Source organism: Periplaneta americana, chromosome 11 (assembly GCF_040183065.1).
Source record: "Periplaneta americana isolate PAMFEO1 chromosome 11, P.americana_PAMFEO1_priV1, whole genome shotgun sequence".
NCBI classification, from domain to species: Eukaryota; Metazoa; Arthropoda; class Insecta; order Blattodea; family Blattidae; genus Periplaneta; species Periplaneta americana.
In genome coordinates, this window is record NC_091127.1 from 146,808,304 (window position 1) to 146,824,860 (window position 16,557).

The window sequence follows — 16,557 nt, forward strand, 5'->3', positions numbered from 1 at the left end:
CAAGATCTCCCAGCTAGGTCCAATGGACCCGTCGACCAACAGCAGGTGTGGTCCTCCAGACATTCTGGGGGTTGTGTGTGGATGAAGTAGCAACCAAAACGTTAAAATATGGTGTTCACTTAAATCGGCTACAACTTGCCATTTTCACTCCAATATGAAATGAGTACCATTAAGGTAAAATTATCCGGAGATAAAATAGTCCCCCAATCGGATCTCCGGGCGGGGACTACTTTAATGGTACAGAATCAACAAGAAATGGATTCGGAACACCTCAAGATCTGTGCTTCAGTGGCTGACCATGATAATATCTTTGAAAAATATTGGAGTGCAAGAGGTCAAATGACTTTATTGTCAAACGCCTGGCATTAGAAAACAACAACAACAATTAAATAATTAATCTGATTTGTTTCTTAAATCATGTGTGTTAAGTGTACTTAGCTCAGGGTAAGCTCTAATTAATTCATTATATATTTTGAGTCCAAAATTTCTGCTGTGTTTTAATCCAGCAGTTGTGTGGCATTTGGGAGTATTTAGAAAGAAACTGTAGTTTTGTCTCGTATGGTATTCGTGAGGATCAAATTTAAATTTATTGTGGTTTCTATGGAAGTAAATCAGCAATATTTGTTTATAAATATGTTCTAGATTTGATACACCAAATTCCTGAAAAATTAATTTTGTTGGGTACCGGTAATCAAAAGGTTTATATAGACAAATTTTGGTAATTCTTTTTTGGAGCAAATTTAAAGGATGGAGAGTCGATTTTGCCATTCCTCCCCAACCTAATATACCATACTGAATTATTGATTGAAACAGAGCTAAGTACACAGTACGCAGAACATAAACAGGTAAATAAGAGCGTAGAATGGAAAATTTGTGAATTGTTTTACGCAGTCTGTTACACAGGAAGGAGATATGCTTGTCCCATTTTAATGTTGGTCAATAATAATGACTAAATATTTAACTTGTGATGATATATTCAAAGCGTTACATGAGCAAGTAGGTAGATTACAATCTTGTATTGTTATACTTCTATTATTATTCATTTTTAGTTGCTCAAGGCCATGTGATGTATTAATGGTATTAATTTTGTTTTAGAAACGTTCAAAGAAAGTAAGTGAGCATCCAACTAAAATATTTTACGAGGGGGATCCAGGAAATAACGACCGTTCGCGCATACCCGCCGCGCAGCTGACTCCCCTTCCTCATTTGAAGGTCAACTGGCTTCCTTAACATGTGTTCTCATAATGTTGTGAGTACTGGTTGCAACAAGTCGCCATTGTGCATTTTGTGTTACTTCAAAATGAACGACGTGATTGATAATCCCGCCGACTGTGAGGTGAGGAGTGTGATTCGATTTTTGAATGCCCGACATTTGAAACCTGCAGAAATTTACCGGCAATTGAAAGAAGTGTATGGTGATCTGTAATGAATGAAAGAAATGTGAGAAAATGGTGCGAAATGTTCAACAATGGGCGAACAAATGTCCACGATGAAACTCGACCCGGACGCCCATCACTCATCACAGAAGACCTGAATACTAAAGTGAACGACAGAATCTTACAAGACAGGCGCACATCACTCGACGAATTGCATATTGCCTTTCCTGGCATTTCTCGTTCTTTGCTTGGTGAAATTGTGTCGCAACATCTTGGCTACCACAAAATCTGTGCACGATGGGTTCCACAGCAACTGAGTGACCAACACAAAACTCAGAGAATGGCCTCAGCATTGACATTCTTGATGCGATATCACACAGATGGAGATGCCTTTCTTGATCAAATTGTGACTGGTGATGAGACCTGGGTGTCTCACAACACTCCAGAGACCAAGCGCCAATCACGTCAGTGGCATCATCCCTCATCACCCAAGAAACTGAGAAAATTCAAACAGACTCTCTCAACACAAAAAGTCATGGCTACTGTCTTTTGGGATCGCAAAGGTGTTCTTTTGCTGGATTTCATTGCAAAAGGCACTATGATCAATGCAAATCGTTATTGTGAGACTTTACGAAAACTACGGCGAGCCATCCAAAACAAGAGGCGAGGAATGCTTTCGAGAGGAGTTGTGCTTCTTCACGACAACACCCGCCCGCACACTGCTGCTTCAACTCGAGAATTGCTGGATCAATTTGGTTGGGAAATCTTTGATCATCCGCCCTATAGTCCAGACCTTGCTCCTAGCGATTTTCAGCTTTTCACTAAGCTGAAAGACTTTCTGGGTGGTATGCGTTTTGGAAGTGATGAAGAAGACAGTGAACACCTTGTTTAATGAACTTGCGGCAGAGGAGTATAACACGGGAATTCTAAAGCTAGTGAACAGATACGACAAATGTTTAAATGTAGGTGGTGATTATGTAGAGAAGTAAAGGAAGCTTCAGTTATGTAACAGACTTTGTTTTTTCAAATAAATATATATATTTTTTTAATTATTACAACAAAACGGTCGTTATTTCCTGGATCTCCCTCGTATTATGCTAACAAGATTTTATATATATGTGAAATATTGATAGGCCTAGTTATTTCTGTCTATGCACCAGTACACTTTGATGAAATTTGTCTAGTGTTTATTTTATTGCTAAACACTCTTATGTGCTGGCAAAGGTAGGAATGCTTATTTTTGTTCCGCACGTTTCTTTAGGAATGAGGTGGGGGAAAGAGAGAGAGAGAGAGAGAGAGAGAGAGAGAGAGAGAGAGAGAGAGAGAGAGAGAGAGGATTTTTTTTTAGAATAATTTATTGATTGCATCAAATACTGTCGCATGTTTGAACTTGCTTACAAGACAGACGTTGAAGATTTTCTTACGATTTTGGAATTTGTATGCGCCAGCTAGAATGAGCTTGTATTATCTGCAGAGCCTACAGTCTTTCTCCTCCATTACCCCTTTTATCACCCTCTCAAACTCACCCTGTTACATGTACTCTTCCCATGGCAATGCAGAGCTTTGAAGCAATCAGTGGTGTATATTACTTAATGATTATGGCATAGTAAAAAATAAATGGGACTTAGATTATTTTTATATAAAAGCATTTTGCTTATGTTCTGTACCAGTTCGCTTTATTGCACATTTTAACATCAGACGACACTTTCCCGACACATCTGTACATTGCATAGCTTATTATACAGTACATCTCGCACCTTTCAAGTTTACCTTGAACACGAACTTTCACCCATTACTCCTGTCAAAGCTGGAGTCCCTGAAGGCTCTGTCCTTGGGCCTACACTTTATCTTTTGCACAAAACTGATTTTCCTATGCACAGATTTTGTCAGACTGCCTCTTTCGCCAATGACACTCTTGTGTAATATTCTGCTAAGAGTCTTCTATTTATAATCCGTATTCTCCAAAGTTATGTTCGTCAATTAGAAGATTGGTTTACAAACTGGAGAATTAACATTAATACTTCTAAAACTCAAACCATTATATTCTCTAAGAGAAGAGTTCAACTACCTCAAAGAATCAATGTATTTGGAAACCACATCAATTCGCAGGTGCTCGTGTAAAGGTGGTTAAGTATGAATTGGCTAAAGCAGGATAAGTAAAGATTTGAACCCTTTACGATTACTCCTGTCTTGTGTTAAAGGGATTAAATCATGCTTCCATCCATGATGCAGTTACAGAGCTCCGTATTTTGTGACAAAGGGGTTTTGTTCAGTACCAAAGGAGAGAAGTTTACATACCTTACAATTTGACTTAACCCCCTTTACATGAGCACCTGCGAATTATGAACCCAGTGTCAAATATTAGGTATTCATTTAGACAACTATGTACAGACTTATGTAATTATATAATACCATATACTTACACAGACATTCACACACTATATGCAAATATTATGAACATACACTATGATTTTGTGTAACATAGAAAAGAAACAATTTAAAAATATTATAAAACTGTTCAATTTTCTTATTACAAAAATAATATCGCATAACGAAAATTGTCGTGTTATATTTTTACAGATATAAATCTTGTCACAGGCTCACATTCAAACAGCATATAAATATTATTGTAGCCAAAGTTCACATTAACCTCCTGAAACTTTATCCAATATATCGCAACTGAAAACTTCCACTCAAACAAAAGAAAATCTTTTACTACTCGCTTATCAGATCTGACATCTTGTATGCCTGCAAAGCTTTGGAAATTGCTTCCAAAACATCTTTTAACAATCCAACAGGTGCAAAACTGATTCATTATGTGGACTCTGTACTGCCCAACTTCAAGGGGACCTAGATCTTGAATCCATCCTAAGCATAATAATCTGATATGTTACTCATCTCTATGGCAGCTATCTATCTCATCCACTTTTCAACACTCTTGGAAACTACATCATCATAAGTCCACACAGAAGATCAAAACATTTACTAGCCAATTAATTTAATAATTTTTGTTGTGTTTACATAATTTTTGTATTATAACGATTTGTATTATTGGAGACCGGCTTCCTTGTGTTTGATCTGAAATCCTGACAAGGCAAACTACTGTTTTGACGTGATACTTGAAACAAAACTGCATAACTTAGGTTATGCATCACGTCATGTGACTGGCTGGTTGACATCTGTCAAACCAGTAATAAAAGGCATTTTGTCAAACATCCGAGCTTCAAAAGTGACACACAACTACTTACAAAACGCACCTAATCTGTTTCAAAGGAATAGAGATTCATAATATTATGTATACAAGATGCAAATATTATTATTACCTCCTGTATGGATGACAACTTACTTCTGGATAAATGGTGCCGGGTACATGAGCACTAACGCCAAGGTTTCGAATACTGTCACAAAGATCGCTACTGACTCCCTCCCGACAACAACTTGCTGGGATTTTGTACACCTGGACCAGTGAGGACACGGTCAAATCGAGAATATTCCTGTCTCCCTTGTTGAACTTGCTGCCAGCCCAATCCCTTGGTCCATTGGCACCACAGCATTGCAGCTGCAATCAGACATTTTTGTTAGTTCGTAAACATAGTAATTTAAATTGCAAGCCTCGTAATTACTCTATGGAGAGTTGTTTCCGATCTGTGGAAACGACTTTGAATGATGTCACGTGCATCAGAAGTCACACGACAGCTGAACTGTGGCGAGAGTTGACAAACCAGTAGTGAGAGATCTCATAGTTAGAGTGCACGGTGTCTCACAGCAGCAATGCCCAAAAAAATCGAGCCTTTATGAGAGGGGTACATCACGACCCTTTCCGATGCCAAGTACAGTTACGTGAAAATCATAGTAGTCTGCAAAAAAAAAAAAACCTGGTTTCGTTATTTCCAAGAAAGGCATCTTCTGTGTAGTTAATAAGACTGGTATAGCTCGGATAAAATTAATTTCAGAGGGAAAAAGCAAGGAAATCCACCCCCGCGACAAGTCCCCATCCCTGAAATGATAAAAATGAATCCCATCCGAGCCTTAACTGTGTTATTAAGCACAGAAGAAGCCTTTCTTGGAAGTAAAGAAACCACGTTTTTTTTTTGCAGGCTTCTATTATTTTCACTTAACTGTTCTTGGCTTTGAAAAGGGTTATAATGTACCCTACCCAAAAAAGGCTAGACTTTCTTGGGAATTGCTGCTGTGAGACACAGTACACTCTGTCTATGAAATCACTCACTATTGGTCTGTCGCCTTTCGTCACAGTTCGGCTGTCGTGTGATTCCTGACGCACATGACGACATTCAAAAATCGTTTTTCCAGAGATCGGAACAACCCTCTGTATGTGTTCATTGAGGAACAAAAATGTTGGATAAAAAACAAGCAACTTTCCTTACTCTATATGCAGTAAGGCTACTAAGGGAAATGAACCAAAGAAGAAAGATTCGATCCAGTGCGGTAGGTTGAACTTCGACATAGTTCAGAGGTTAGAGCACCCAGTGCGTAGAACTGGGAGACCCGGGTTCGATCCTCGATGTCAGAGCGAATTTTTCTCTGTTAATAACAAATGGTAACCATCATAGATAATTCTGCAGGACCAAAAATTAATCTCGATATAGATTATATAATATTTATTTACCAAAATGTCATATTACTGGTATACCATAAAATGGGCTAAACCTTACCACGAAAAGAAATATTTGAACTATTTTCAAAGTATTTTTTATTTTCTCAGTATCGGTATACGAATTATCAGCACATACAGTAATTACTGTAATAATGAATAACTATTTTGGGCAAGTTTTATATAAAGAAATTTCTCCCATACTGCACAGTTTTTTTTTTTTTTTCATATTGTAATTAGTATTTAGAAGTCAATTTATTGAGAAATGTGAAGTAAAATATAATCGTTTTAGTAAAAAAAAAAATCATATGAATAAAATGAATATAAACTACATACGCACCTAGGTAGTTCCTCTAATAATATATTAGGAAACTGATTTATAATGTTATACTGTACTTTACTGAATGAGTAAAAGCTTACCAATGTCTGTTTGTTTGGTAATTTTTAGGAATACAATATATCACATTTGTAATGAGAGTACATAATTTGAAACCATGAAGAGTAAGATGCTATGCCAGCAGTGATATATTCAAATATTATTGCAGGGAAAATTGTTTAATAATATTACTTTTAAAACACACTTATTATGACGCTATAAATCGTGCACGACTGGCTTAATTCTGGCACTGGTGCCAGAAAAGGTTACCTAGCAACTAGTATTCCATTACGTCATCACCGCCTTCACAACATATTTTTATACAACATACCTGTAAGAAAAAGCTTCAAAACAACAACAAAATAACATTGTCTTAGAAACGGTTACTTAGCAATCATGCAATATATTAGGTGATATCCAATACTCGTGTCTCTACTATGTCGTAACATTACATTTTGTAAATCTACAGTACTTTTTTTTTTTTACATATTTTAATGCTAGAATAGCATAAAAAGTTTTATGTAACACGTGTATAATCTCCATTATAAACACTTGTGAAAACCAGCACATTCGCGTCACTTGAGTTATAATTACCAAGACTGTAGACTAGTTACATAAATTACTATGACGACACAAGTTATGCCATCATAATAAAAGTCATTACGTTTTAGTTGGCATGGTACTATCACAGTCTAGTATATAGTCACGAAGCTTGAGTTGTGAGGGTGCTAGGAACAATAGACTGTGCCGGTACTATATTGCATTGTCTGTAATGAGGCGATATTAGCGTTTGCGACTGTATATACTAGACTGCGGTAATATCACAGTCTAGTATATACAGGTCTAGTATATACAGTCACGAAGCTTGAGTTGTGAGGGTGCTAGGAACGATAGAGTGTGCCGGTACTATATTGCATTGTCTGTAATGAGGCGATATTAGCGTTTGCGACTGTATATACTAGACTGCGGTAATATCACAGTCTAGTATATACAGTCACGAAGCTTGAGTTGTGAGGGTGCTAGGAACGATAGACTGTGCCGGTACTATATTGCATTGTCTGTAATGAGGCGATATTAGCGTTTGAGACTGTATATACTAGACTGCGATAATATCACAGTCTAGTATATACAGGTCTAGTATATACAGTCACGAAGCTTGAGTTGTGAGGGTGCTAGGAACGATAGACTGTGCCGGTACTATATCGCGTTGTCTGTAATGAGGCGATATTAGCGTTTGCGACTGTATATACTAGACTGCGGTAATATCACAGTCTAGTATATACAGTCACGAAGCTTGAGTTGTGAGGGTGCTAGGAACGATAGACTGTGCCGGTACTATATCGCGTTGTCTGTAATGAGGCGATATTAGCGTTTGCGACTGTATATACTAGACTGCGGTAATATCACAGTCTAGTATATACAGGTCTAGTATATACAGTCACGAAGCTTGAGTTGTGAGGGTGCTAGGAACGATAGACTGTGCCGGTACTATATCGCATTGTCTGTAATGAGGCGATATTAGCGATCCTAGTAGTTAGCAACTATCTATGATGCATATTTACTATATAGTGAGCTTTGCGACTGTATATACTAGACCTGTATATACTAGACTGCGGTAATATCACAGTCTAGTATATACAGGTCTAGTATATACAGTCACGAAGCTTGAGTTGTGAGGGTGCTAGGAACAATAGACTGTGCCGGTACTATATTGCATTGTCTGTAATGAGGCGATATTAGCGTTTGCGACTGTATATACTAGACTGCGGTAATATCACAGTCTAGTATATACAGGTCTAGTATATACAGTCACGAAGCTTGAGTTGTGAGGGTGCTAGGAACGATAGACTGTGCCGGTACTATATTGCATTGTCTGTAATGAGGCGATATTAGCGTTTGCGACTGTATATACTAGACTGCGGTAATATCACAGTCTAGTATATACAGGTCTAGTATATACAGTCACGAAGCTTGAGTTGTGAGGGTGCTAGGAACGATAGACTGTGCCGGTACTATATCGCGTTGTCTGTAATGAGGCGATATTAGCGTTTGCGACTGTATATACTAGACTGCGGTAATATCACAGTCTAGTATATACAGGTCTAGTATATACAGTCACGAAGCTTGAGTTGTGAGGGTGCTAGGAACAATAGACTGTGCCGGTACTATATTGCATTGTCTGTAATGAGGCGATATTAGCGATCCTAGTAGTTAGCAACTATCTATGATGCATATTTACTATGTATTGAGCTTCATGACTGTATATATTAGATTCTGGTAATATCTTACAGCACTGGTGGAGTAATGTGGCATCTTGTGAAAGATTTTGACTAACAATAAAGGCCATTGTCTTAAACAAATTGATATATGTAAATAGCAACATGTTAATTAATCTGTTTTTGACACACCACTCAATATGTAATTTCTAATTTTATTTGGAAAGTGGTCACATTTACTCCATCATATAGTAGTTATACCATAATTACCGACATATTTATAAAGCAAACTCTCAGAAAGAAGCATCTTACTTTCTTGTTATTAGATCGTGCTGTCAAAGTAGTAGTAGTCTTTGGCATTGTTAAAAACATGTAATCATGTAATGCTGTATATGGATATATAGCCATTTCAGAAGTGAAGTCCCTCCCCCTCATTACAACAGATGCAAATACCTGAGACCTTTTAATGTAAGATAAGCGAGGCACATACCCCTCTCTGGATTTCATCAAAAGTCTTTGTTCGTGTGTCCACAAATCCGTATTCCTCTTGCACTGTTGATTTCACAGTATCCCGCACAATCTCTTGCAGACGATCACTGTTGTTGTAGGCCCAGGCACCTGCTGCGATCTCGGCCACGACAATGATCAGCAAGAAACAGAAGAACTGTGGAAAAAAGAGCCATATTAATCCTCCATCACAGCATAGCATTGAGCTAAGATTCGCAGGGAGCTGGTGCGAAAGGAGTGTTGAATTAAGGAAGTGGAATTCAACTGCCTGTTGTATTAACACTAATCTGTTACGTGAAAACAAAATTCTCCGTCTCCTCAACTTTCAAATCTCTATAATAACTAACTACAAATAAAAAAATTTACGAAATGTTATATGAAAACTAATTGTTATCAATTACTTAAATGCACTTGATTTATCCAATATGAAAAATGTAAGAGTCAGTGGCGAAGTGTGAAATCAAGACTATGTAATTACCATGCTTCGAGACTTTGGACCCAATACAATAAGTTTACTGTGCATGCACTATAGGTTGTTGACTCGCTGCAGGTAGATAGAGATGTGTTGAGGTAACAACGTTGCTATTTAGAGTAGAGTACGGTAGTATGGGGAAAAACACATATGTACATTCTGAAAGTAAATATACATTACACAATGATAATGTCAAAAGAATGTGAAAAGCATTTATTCTCTTGTCTTTTATAAGCATTTGTGTTTAATTATACACAGTGTTAATGGTGGAAATAAGCAAGTAGCATTTTAATTTTTTCATTTATCCTATTGGTCGTCTTTAGGAAGTGTAGTTACAGTACCGAATTGCAATGTACTACAAGATACATTCTCAGTGTCTCAAACGTAAGTATTTTTCGGTTATCTGCCAAAGTTTGTACTGTAGAAAGCTGCGCTATATGTCGCATGACGTGATAGGAGCAAAACGAAAAAACCTAACAGCATTGCAATCTCTAAGAGACAGTCCTTTATTCTCGGGTGACTCTATGTCCACTAATTTGCTGTTTATGTTACACAATGTTCCATATCCGTTATTTTTACATAAAATTGATTTCCACTTCTGTTTCACACGTTCAGTAACCAGTGTACTTGAGGTCTCATTAATTCTCTGCATCATTTTCTAAATTAATCTGAGGGCTATCGGCATCTCTTGCTCTGACTTTTCTAACCGTGTAATAGTTTCAGACACAGTTTGTATGAAAACGAAATTATTCGTCAGAACCTTCAAATCCAGAGCGTTTTCCTTTGTGTATTTGTTGGCATTCATTCTACAGTACCCCCACCCACTGTACGCTTTACCACTATACTCAGTACGCCGTTATGCTGATTTCCCACTGAACTGCTCTATCGGGTCCGAAGTCTCGAAGCCTGGTAATTACTTTAATTTCCCTCAAGAAAGTTGGTGTGCCTAGACATTATTCTTTATTATTATTATTATTATTATTATTATTACAGTCAGCTCTGGATATAGTGAACTCGGTTATAGTGAACATTTCGGCGATAGTGAACCTAAATCGTTGGTCCCGATCCGCATATATTAAGAAGTACATTAATATTTCCGTTTATAGTGAACCCTCACTTCGGTTATAATGAACCTAAAACTATAATTTCCACAAGAAAACGTAATTTTAAAATGGCCAAAATGGTAATTTAGGAAACCCTTTGTCCTATAAACTTCCAAGAATATGTTCAGCTTACTGGATAGCTTGAAACACGTGTATGCAGTGAGGAATAAAGGAAGGATTAGTTCTGACTCCTTTAAAAGAGGTTATTAGAAAATAACATACCGACACAAGCATACAGGGCGATTCCTTCAGGGCTCCACAACAACCTAGGAAGCCAACGATGAACATCAATGCACCCACTGCTAGGAAAATATATATTCCTGTGTAGTAGCTGGTTTCATCCTGCGTTATACTGACATAGAACGTTGGATCTGTCAGCATCCATGTTGATAGAACGATCACCGCAAGACCTGCCAACTGGAAAGAAAAAGAGAAAGAACTTAATTATATTGTAACTTCAAAACGATGTATGTTTACAGAAGAGCACTATTTAAGGAAAACTGCCAATATTTAATTTCCGATCTGCTTCATGTTCAAAAGAGCTTTTTTTTTTAAATACCAAATTAACTTCCAAATACTTATATTTTTTATTTACCAGTATAAGTACTGTGAAAAGTACTTTTAACACTAGGAGTTTTTAACACTAACTTTCAACTGTTTGCGCCGAACACGACCTTCAGTTGTTTGCGCCAACTGTCAATTGCTTCTCACCGATCAATAACGTAGTTCCTACTTTTAAAAATGATTTTTTGTTGTTGAGAAATTACACAAATTTAATAAATTGGTTGAAGAACTATTTTAATGATAATTATATAAAATAATATATTTAAAAAATAGGGGCACCCGGGTTCGAACCGGGGGTCTCTCGATGTACAGTTGAATGCTATACCAATGGGCTACAATACCGACCTTTTATATATTATAGTAAGGAGGATTGCAGTAGTGGAGTGTCAGGGAAATTGTCTCAATATAAGCACAGAAGAACGACTGTCTAAAAATAGTATACGACACACGTCAAAAAATGGTATTATTTTGTTCGCAGGGTAGCTCCACTCGGCCTGCGGCCTCGTTTCACAAACAATCCTGCCCAAAAAATAAAGTGCCACTTTCAACACTTGTATCGTAAATAACTATTCAACACTTCGTGGTTTCCCCATCAGTTTGAATAAGTTACCCCTTATTTGAATGTCTCTGATGTCAATAGCGTCCACTGTATGGACACTGCGGGGCAGCTATGGAAGAATGGATTAACAGGTAAATTACATAAAAGAATTATCTTATTGGCAGGATTGGACTTAGCTAACTAATGAGTGCATTGTGTTTATAACGTCTATATCACAAGAGCAGTTCGCCAGTCTGTCACGCACCCTCAAATAATGGTAAACTTATAGTTATCTCAGAAACGAATGAGATGCTGTGATCAATACCAGCAGCGCAACGGAATAATTACACATTCTGAAATACGAGTATGTACACATTTATAACACCTCTCTTATATTTCTGTTATTAATATAATATATATATATATATATATATATATATATATATATATATATATAATTTGAACTGGTAATGGAAATTACGGGAAAAGGACTGAACGGATTTTAATGAGTGACCCCTCATTTTCAGGCCTGGCATCCAAAGTTTTTCGGAAAAGTAGTAGTTTTCAGTGAAATGTCAATTTTCCTACATAATTTTCCTATTTTCCAAAATCCATCTGTTGTCAGTTTTGAGAACTAATTTTACTGAATCACGGCCGACTTGATTGAATTTCAGAACAAAACACACACTACAATAAACAATAGGCTATTACACGAAGGCCATGACCTGCAGGATTGCCGACATATTTAGAGCACAATTGAATTTGTTATTAAAATCTGATTCTGCAGTGTATAATTTTCTGAGTACAGCTGTGTATTGGATATTCAAATCTACGAAACTTGAGGTGGTTTGATGACATTATTACCATTAGAAATTAAATATTATTATAGTTAATATCATGATGCGTCTATTCTTCATTAATTGTACATAATATTGATGCTATATTGATGACATGAAAGTGAAACGTTTTGAGGTTATGTAAGTAAATGTAGAGAATATCTTAATTTAGATCTTCATTTCTATAATTTACTTAGTAACTGCTATATATAACTACAAAACTTAAGTAAGATAATAATATTGTTATTAAAAATCAAATGTCATTGTCTTCAGTATTGGCTCGAGAGAGCGCAAAAATTACAGTTCCTAAGGAAAGATAAAAAAAAAAGTATTACTTACTGATAAAATAACAGGCCTAGAAAATTTTGTAGTCTCCAGATCATTTCAGCAAGATCTCTTAGTAGGATAAAATGATTTTACGCTCTACATTTCAAGTTCTACATGCAGCAGCTATACAAAAATGCTATTATTCGAAAACTTAGCAAACCTCACATTTTTTTAACTTTTGCCTACAATCCACAATGACCTGAAATAGCTACTGCTATCGTCCTGACATTGATACTTGGGTTTTCGCGTTGAAACTCAAAACCTGAAGTTGGATAGGTTCAAGAAAAAGTATTTGGCCTAAAAAAAAATCCATTCAGAGGGAGTATGTTTCATTATTATGGAAGCAAATGACTATCAAAAAGACAATTATTCTTCATTGAAAATAAATCTGAAAAATAATTATTTGAACGTCTAACGAACTTAGTTTGCAGCAGCATTTGCTGCATAAGCCACTAGTGTGTATAGAATTTACCGGAAATTATCAACCACTGAAATACCGAAGTTCTTTTTCAATGACCCTGTGTATATACCTATATAATATGGCAGGGGCGTATTTTGCGGGCTACCGGTGGTAGCCCGAGGAAATTACAAAAGAAAAAGTTTATAATATAACGTAATAATTTTGTATTATTAGTTTTACCATAGTAATTAAAATTAAAGTAATTGTTAGATATATTTTGTGTAATAATAGGGTCAGCGGTAGCCCAAACCCTTTAACCAGTATACGCCACTGTAATATGGTGAACCAATAATGTCATTAATTTCAGGGGTTATTCTTTGAGAGATTTCTAACAAAAAAGTTTAATATAATTTTGTTCGTTTTTGCTTCCTTTTCGAGATAAAAATTGTTTTATATGAAACATTTCATAGTGTGTTTAGGGAAAGTCATTGATTCAATTCACAATATGTTCAGTCAATTTAAAAGAGTATTGTATTATGGTAATAAATGATTGAAAGTATTTTAGTTTTATCCTTTAAATGTGCTGAAATTTGATAGAAAGGAATGTAACTTTTCGCTCGGAAAAATAATTTAAAAATGTTACATTTGTTCGGATCAAAATTCTGCACATTTAAACGACAAAACTAAAATTCTTTCAATAATTTACTATCATAATACACCATTCTCTTAAATTGACTGAGCATATTGTGAATTAAATCAATGGCTTTCTCTAAACACGCTATGAAATGTTTCATATAAAAAGCAAAAACGAGCAAAATTGTATTAAACTTTTTTTGTTTAAAATATCTCAAAGAATAACTCTAAAATTAATTATATTACTTACGGTTCACTCTCTCTCTCTCTCTCTCTCTCTCTCTCTCTATATATATATATATATATATATATATATATATATATATATATATATACAGTAGTTTATTACTACAAACTTCCCTTATTAAAGGATTGTCACAAGAACAAAGTCATATAAAACAATTAAATTTAGTCAATGTAAAATACTTTTCCTTTGGGGAAATGTCTCTCAAGTATTCCATATTCATACTAAAACTCAATCTCCATTTACTCGCAGTCGGAATGAATTAACGTGGACGTGCAACAAGTTAAACATTGTGAACAGAGACAAATTACAAACGTACAGGTTACTTTACATATGATTTCCCATTACCATATCGTCCACTCAATATTTTCCTCCTCGTAGTCTAATCTTCACGACTTTCCCACCCATGGCTTTCTGTTTTATGAGTATAATCCACTTCTGTAATGACAATCTTTGAATTAATATACAGAGTGATTCGTTTGGGAAGACACAAAATAAAGAACACAGTAACATGAGTACAGTTATTATTTATTTTTCAGTAATCTGTAAATACATTCCAGAAGGATGGGAGTTTCGATACCTTAACGTGTCTACCATTGTGTACACAACACAATTCACATCATTGGGCTAATCTCCCCCCCCCCCCCAATGTGTGATCTTATATCTCAGGGTAATTTTTTCAAAAGCTGAGAGAATATTTGCTTTGAAAGCATCAATATCCTTGGGTTGATGTACACAAACATCTTTTTTTTCTCCCCCTCAAACAAAATTATGTAGTTTAAGGTCTGGAGAATTTGGAGGCCACGTAATTGGTCCACCACAACCACACCAATTAATGTCAAATTTTAGACATAAAATCACGAACTTCCTTTCCTCAATGAGAATGTGTGCCATTCCGCTGGAACACCGTGTCCATGTGGTTTTCATGGTATGAAGACCTTTTCTGCAGACCGTGTAATGCCTGAACACGTTTCATGTGGCAGTGGTATAATTTTACATAAAGTTGATAAATTGTGTATGGCACAGCCATCTTTGCGGACAGTAGTCTTAAAATTCTCCTTGGGACTTGCTGTCATACCAGCGCTAACAACATCTACAGTTTCGAGAACACGCCTACGTCCACCAATGCGTGGCATGTTACAGTCGCGACGCTGTTATTCCCGGCGTGGCTCCTCCTATTCGCTTACACCTTAGGAAGTGATGGCTCTATAAAGTCTAGGTAGGTAGTATCGTTCGCCATTTTTATTCTTTCGTTGCCGAGCTTAATTTATTTTTTATTTTATTTTATTGGGTTATTTTACGACGCTGTATCAACATCTAGGTTATTTAGCGTCTGAATGATATCAAGGTGATAATGCCGGTGAAATGAGTCCGGGGTCCAGCACCGAAAGTTACCTAGCATTTGCTCCTATTGGGTTGAGGGAAAACCCCGCAAAAAACCTCAACCAGGTAACTTGTCCCGACCGGGATCGTTGCCGAGCTACCAGAGGAGGAATCTATTTGCCACAGTGTTAAACATTATCATGTCGTAACTTCTATGATAATAAATCACAGGCACTGTAATTGAGCAAATAACTGAGCGGCAAATAACGTTGAACTGATGTTACACTTTCAAATTCTGTAACACAACATGCATTTAACTCATTGTCCTGCAGTAAACGGCATTTTGTTTATTCAGTCGTTGCTAAGAGATAATCTGGTTTCTTTTGTTCATAAAAAGTGTGTTTATCGTCATATTGAAGCTGAATGTGACTAACGAGAAAGATAGACTTCGGCACGAATCGGAGTCACGTGATTATCATGGTCTGGTCATGGCCATCTTGACAATCACCCAATTTAAATACATGTTGGAAGTTCTAAAAAACAAAAAAAAAATTGCTGTATTAAACCATATATACCCAGATTGCTCCGCGTTATGGGTTTTGAAGTTAACAACTTTTGTCAGGTTTACTATGCTGCCATCTAGCTGTTACATAAGGAGTCACGTCATAACTTCCATTTGAATTGCATTAGCGACTGAATTGCCATCTCGTGTTCGTTTATGGCGGACGGGTGGCGATCCTGGCGGTTGTTCTCTTCAAAGTGCAAACGATTTTAACAAAGGAACGAACAATCTATATGTGATCTGGGATTAAACTCATGTTAAACGTGCATTTATATACAAACTTATTCAATGTTGGCCATGTTAGGACTAAGAATGTGACGTCGCGCCGTAGCCTGTTTCTCGTTAGCCACGGAAGCTGAAATAATTTTCGTCTCACTCTTGATATAAATTTTATAGCAAATTTATTTTGTCTTCCCAAACGGATCAGACTATAATAATTACATAATATGCAATTAATGTCATTAATCA

The 16,557-nt window shown here is 36.3% G+C and overlaps 1 protein-coding gene across 2 annotated transcripts in view; it reads right to left on the bottom strand.

The window, feature by feature from the left end:
- Tsp96F (Tetraspanin 96F) overlaps window positions 1-16,557 on the bottom strand; it is a 223,706-nt gene that overhangs the window by 20,031 nt on the left and 187,118 nt on the right. For both annotated transcript variants that reach the window (XM_069840192.1, XM_069840191.1), the window contains exons 2-4: window positions 10,885-11,079; window positions 9,071-9,244; window positions 4,723-4,935 (exon numbers count right to left, since the gene is read on the bottom strand). In XM_069840192.1, the coding sequence (XP_069696293.1) occupies window positions 4,723-4,935; window positions 9,071-9,244; window positions 10,885-11,079 (582 nt within the window). The remainder of the gene's footprint in view (window positions 1-4,722; window positions 4,936-9,070; window positions 9,245-10,884; window positions 11,080-16,557) is intronic.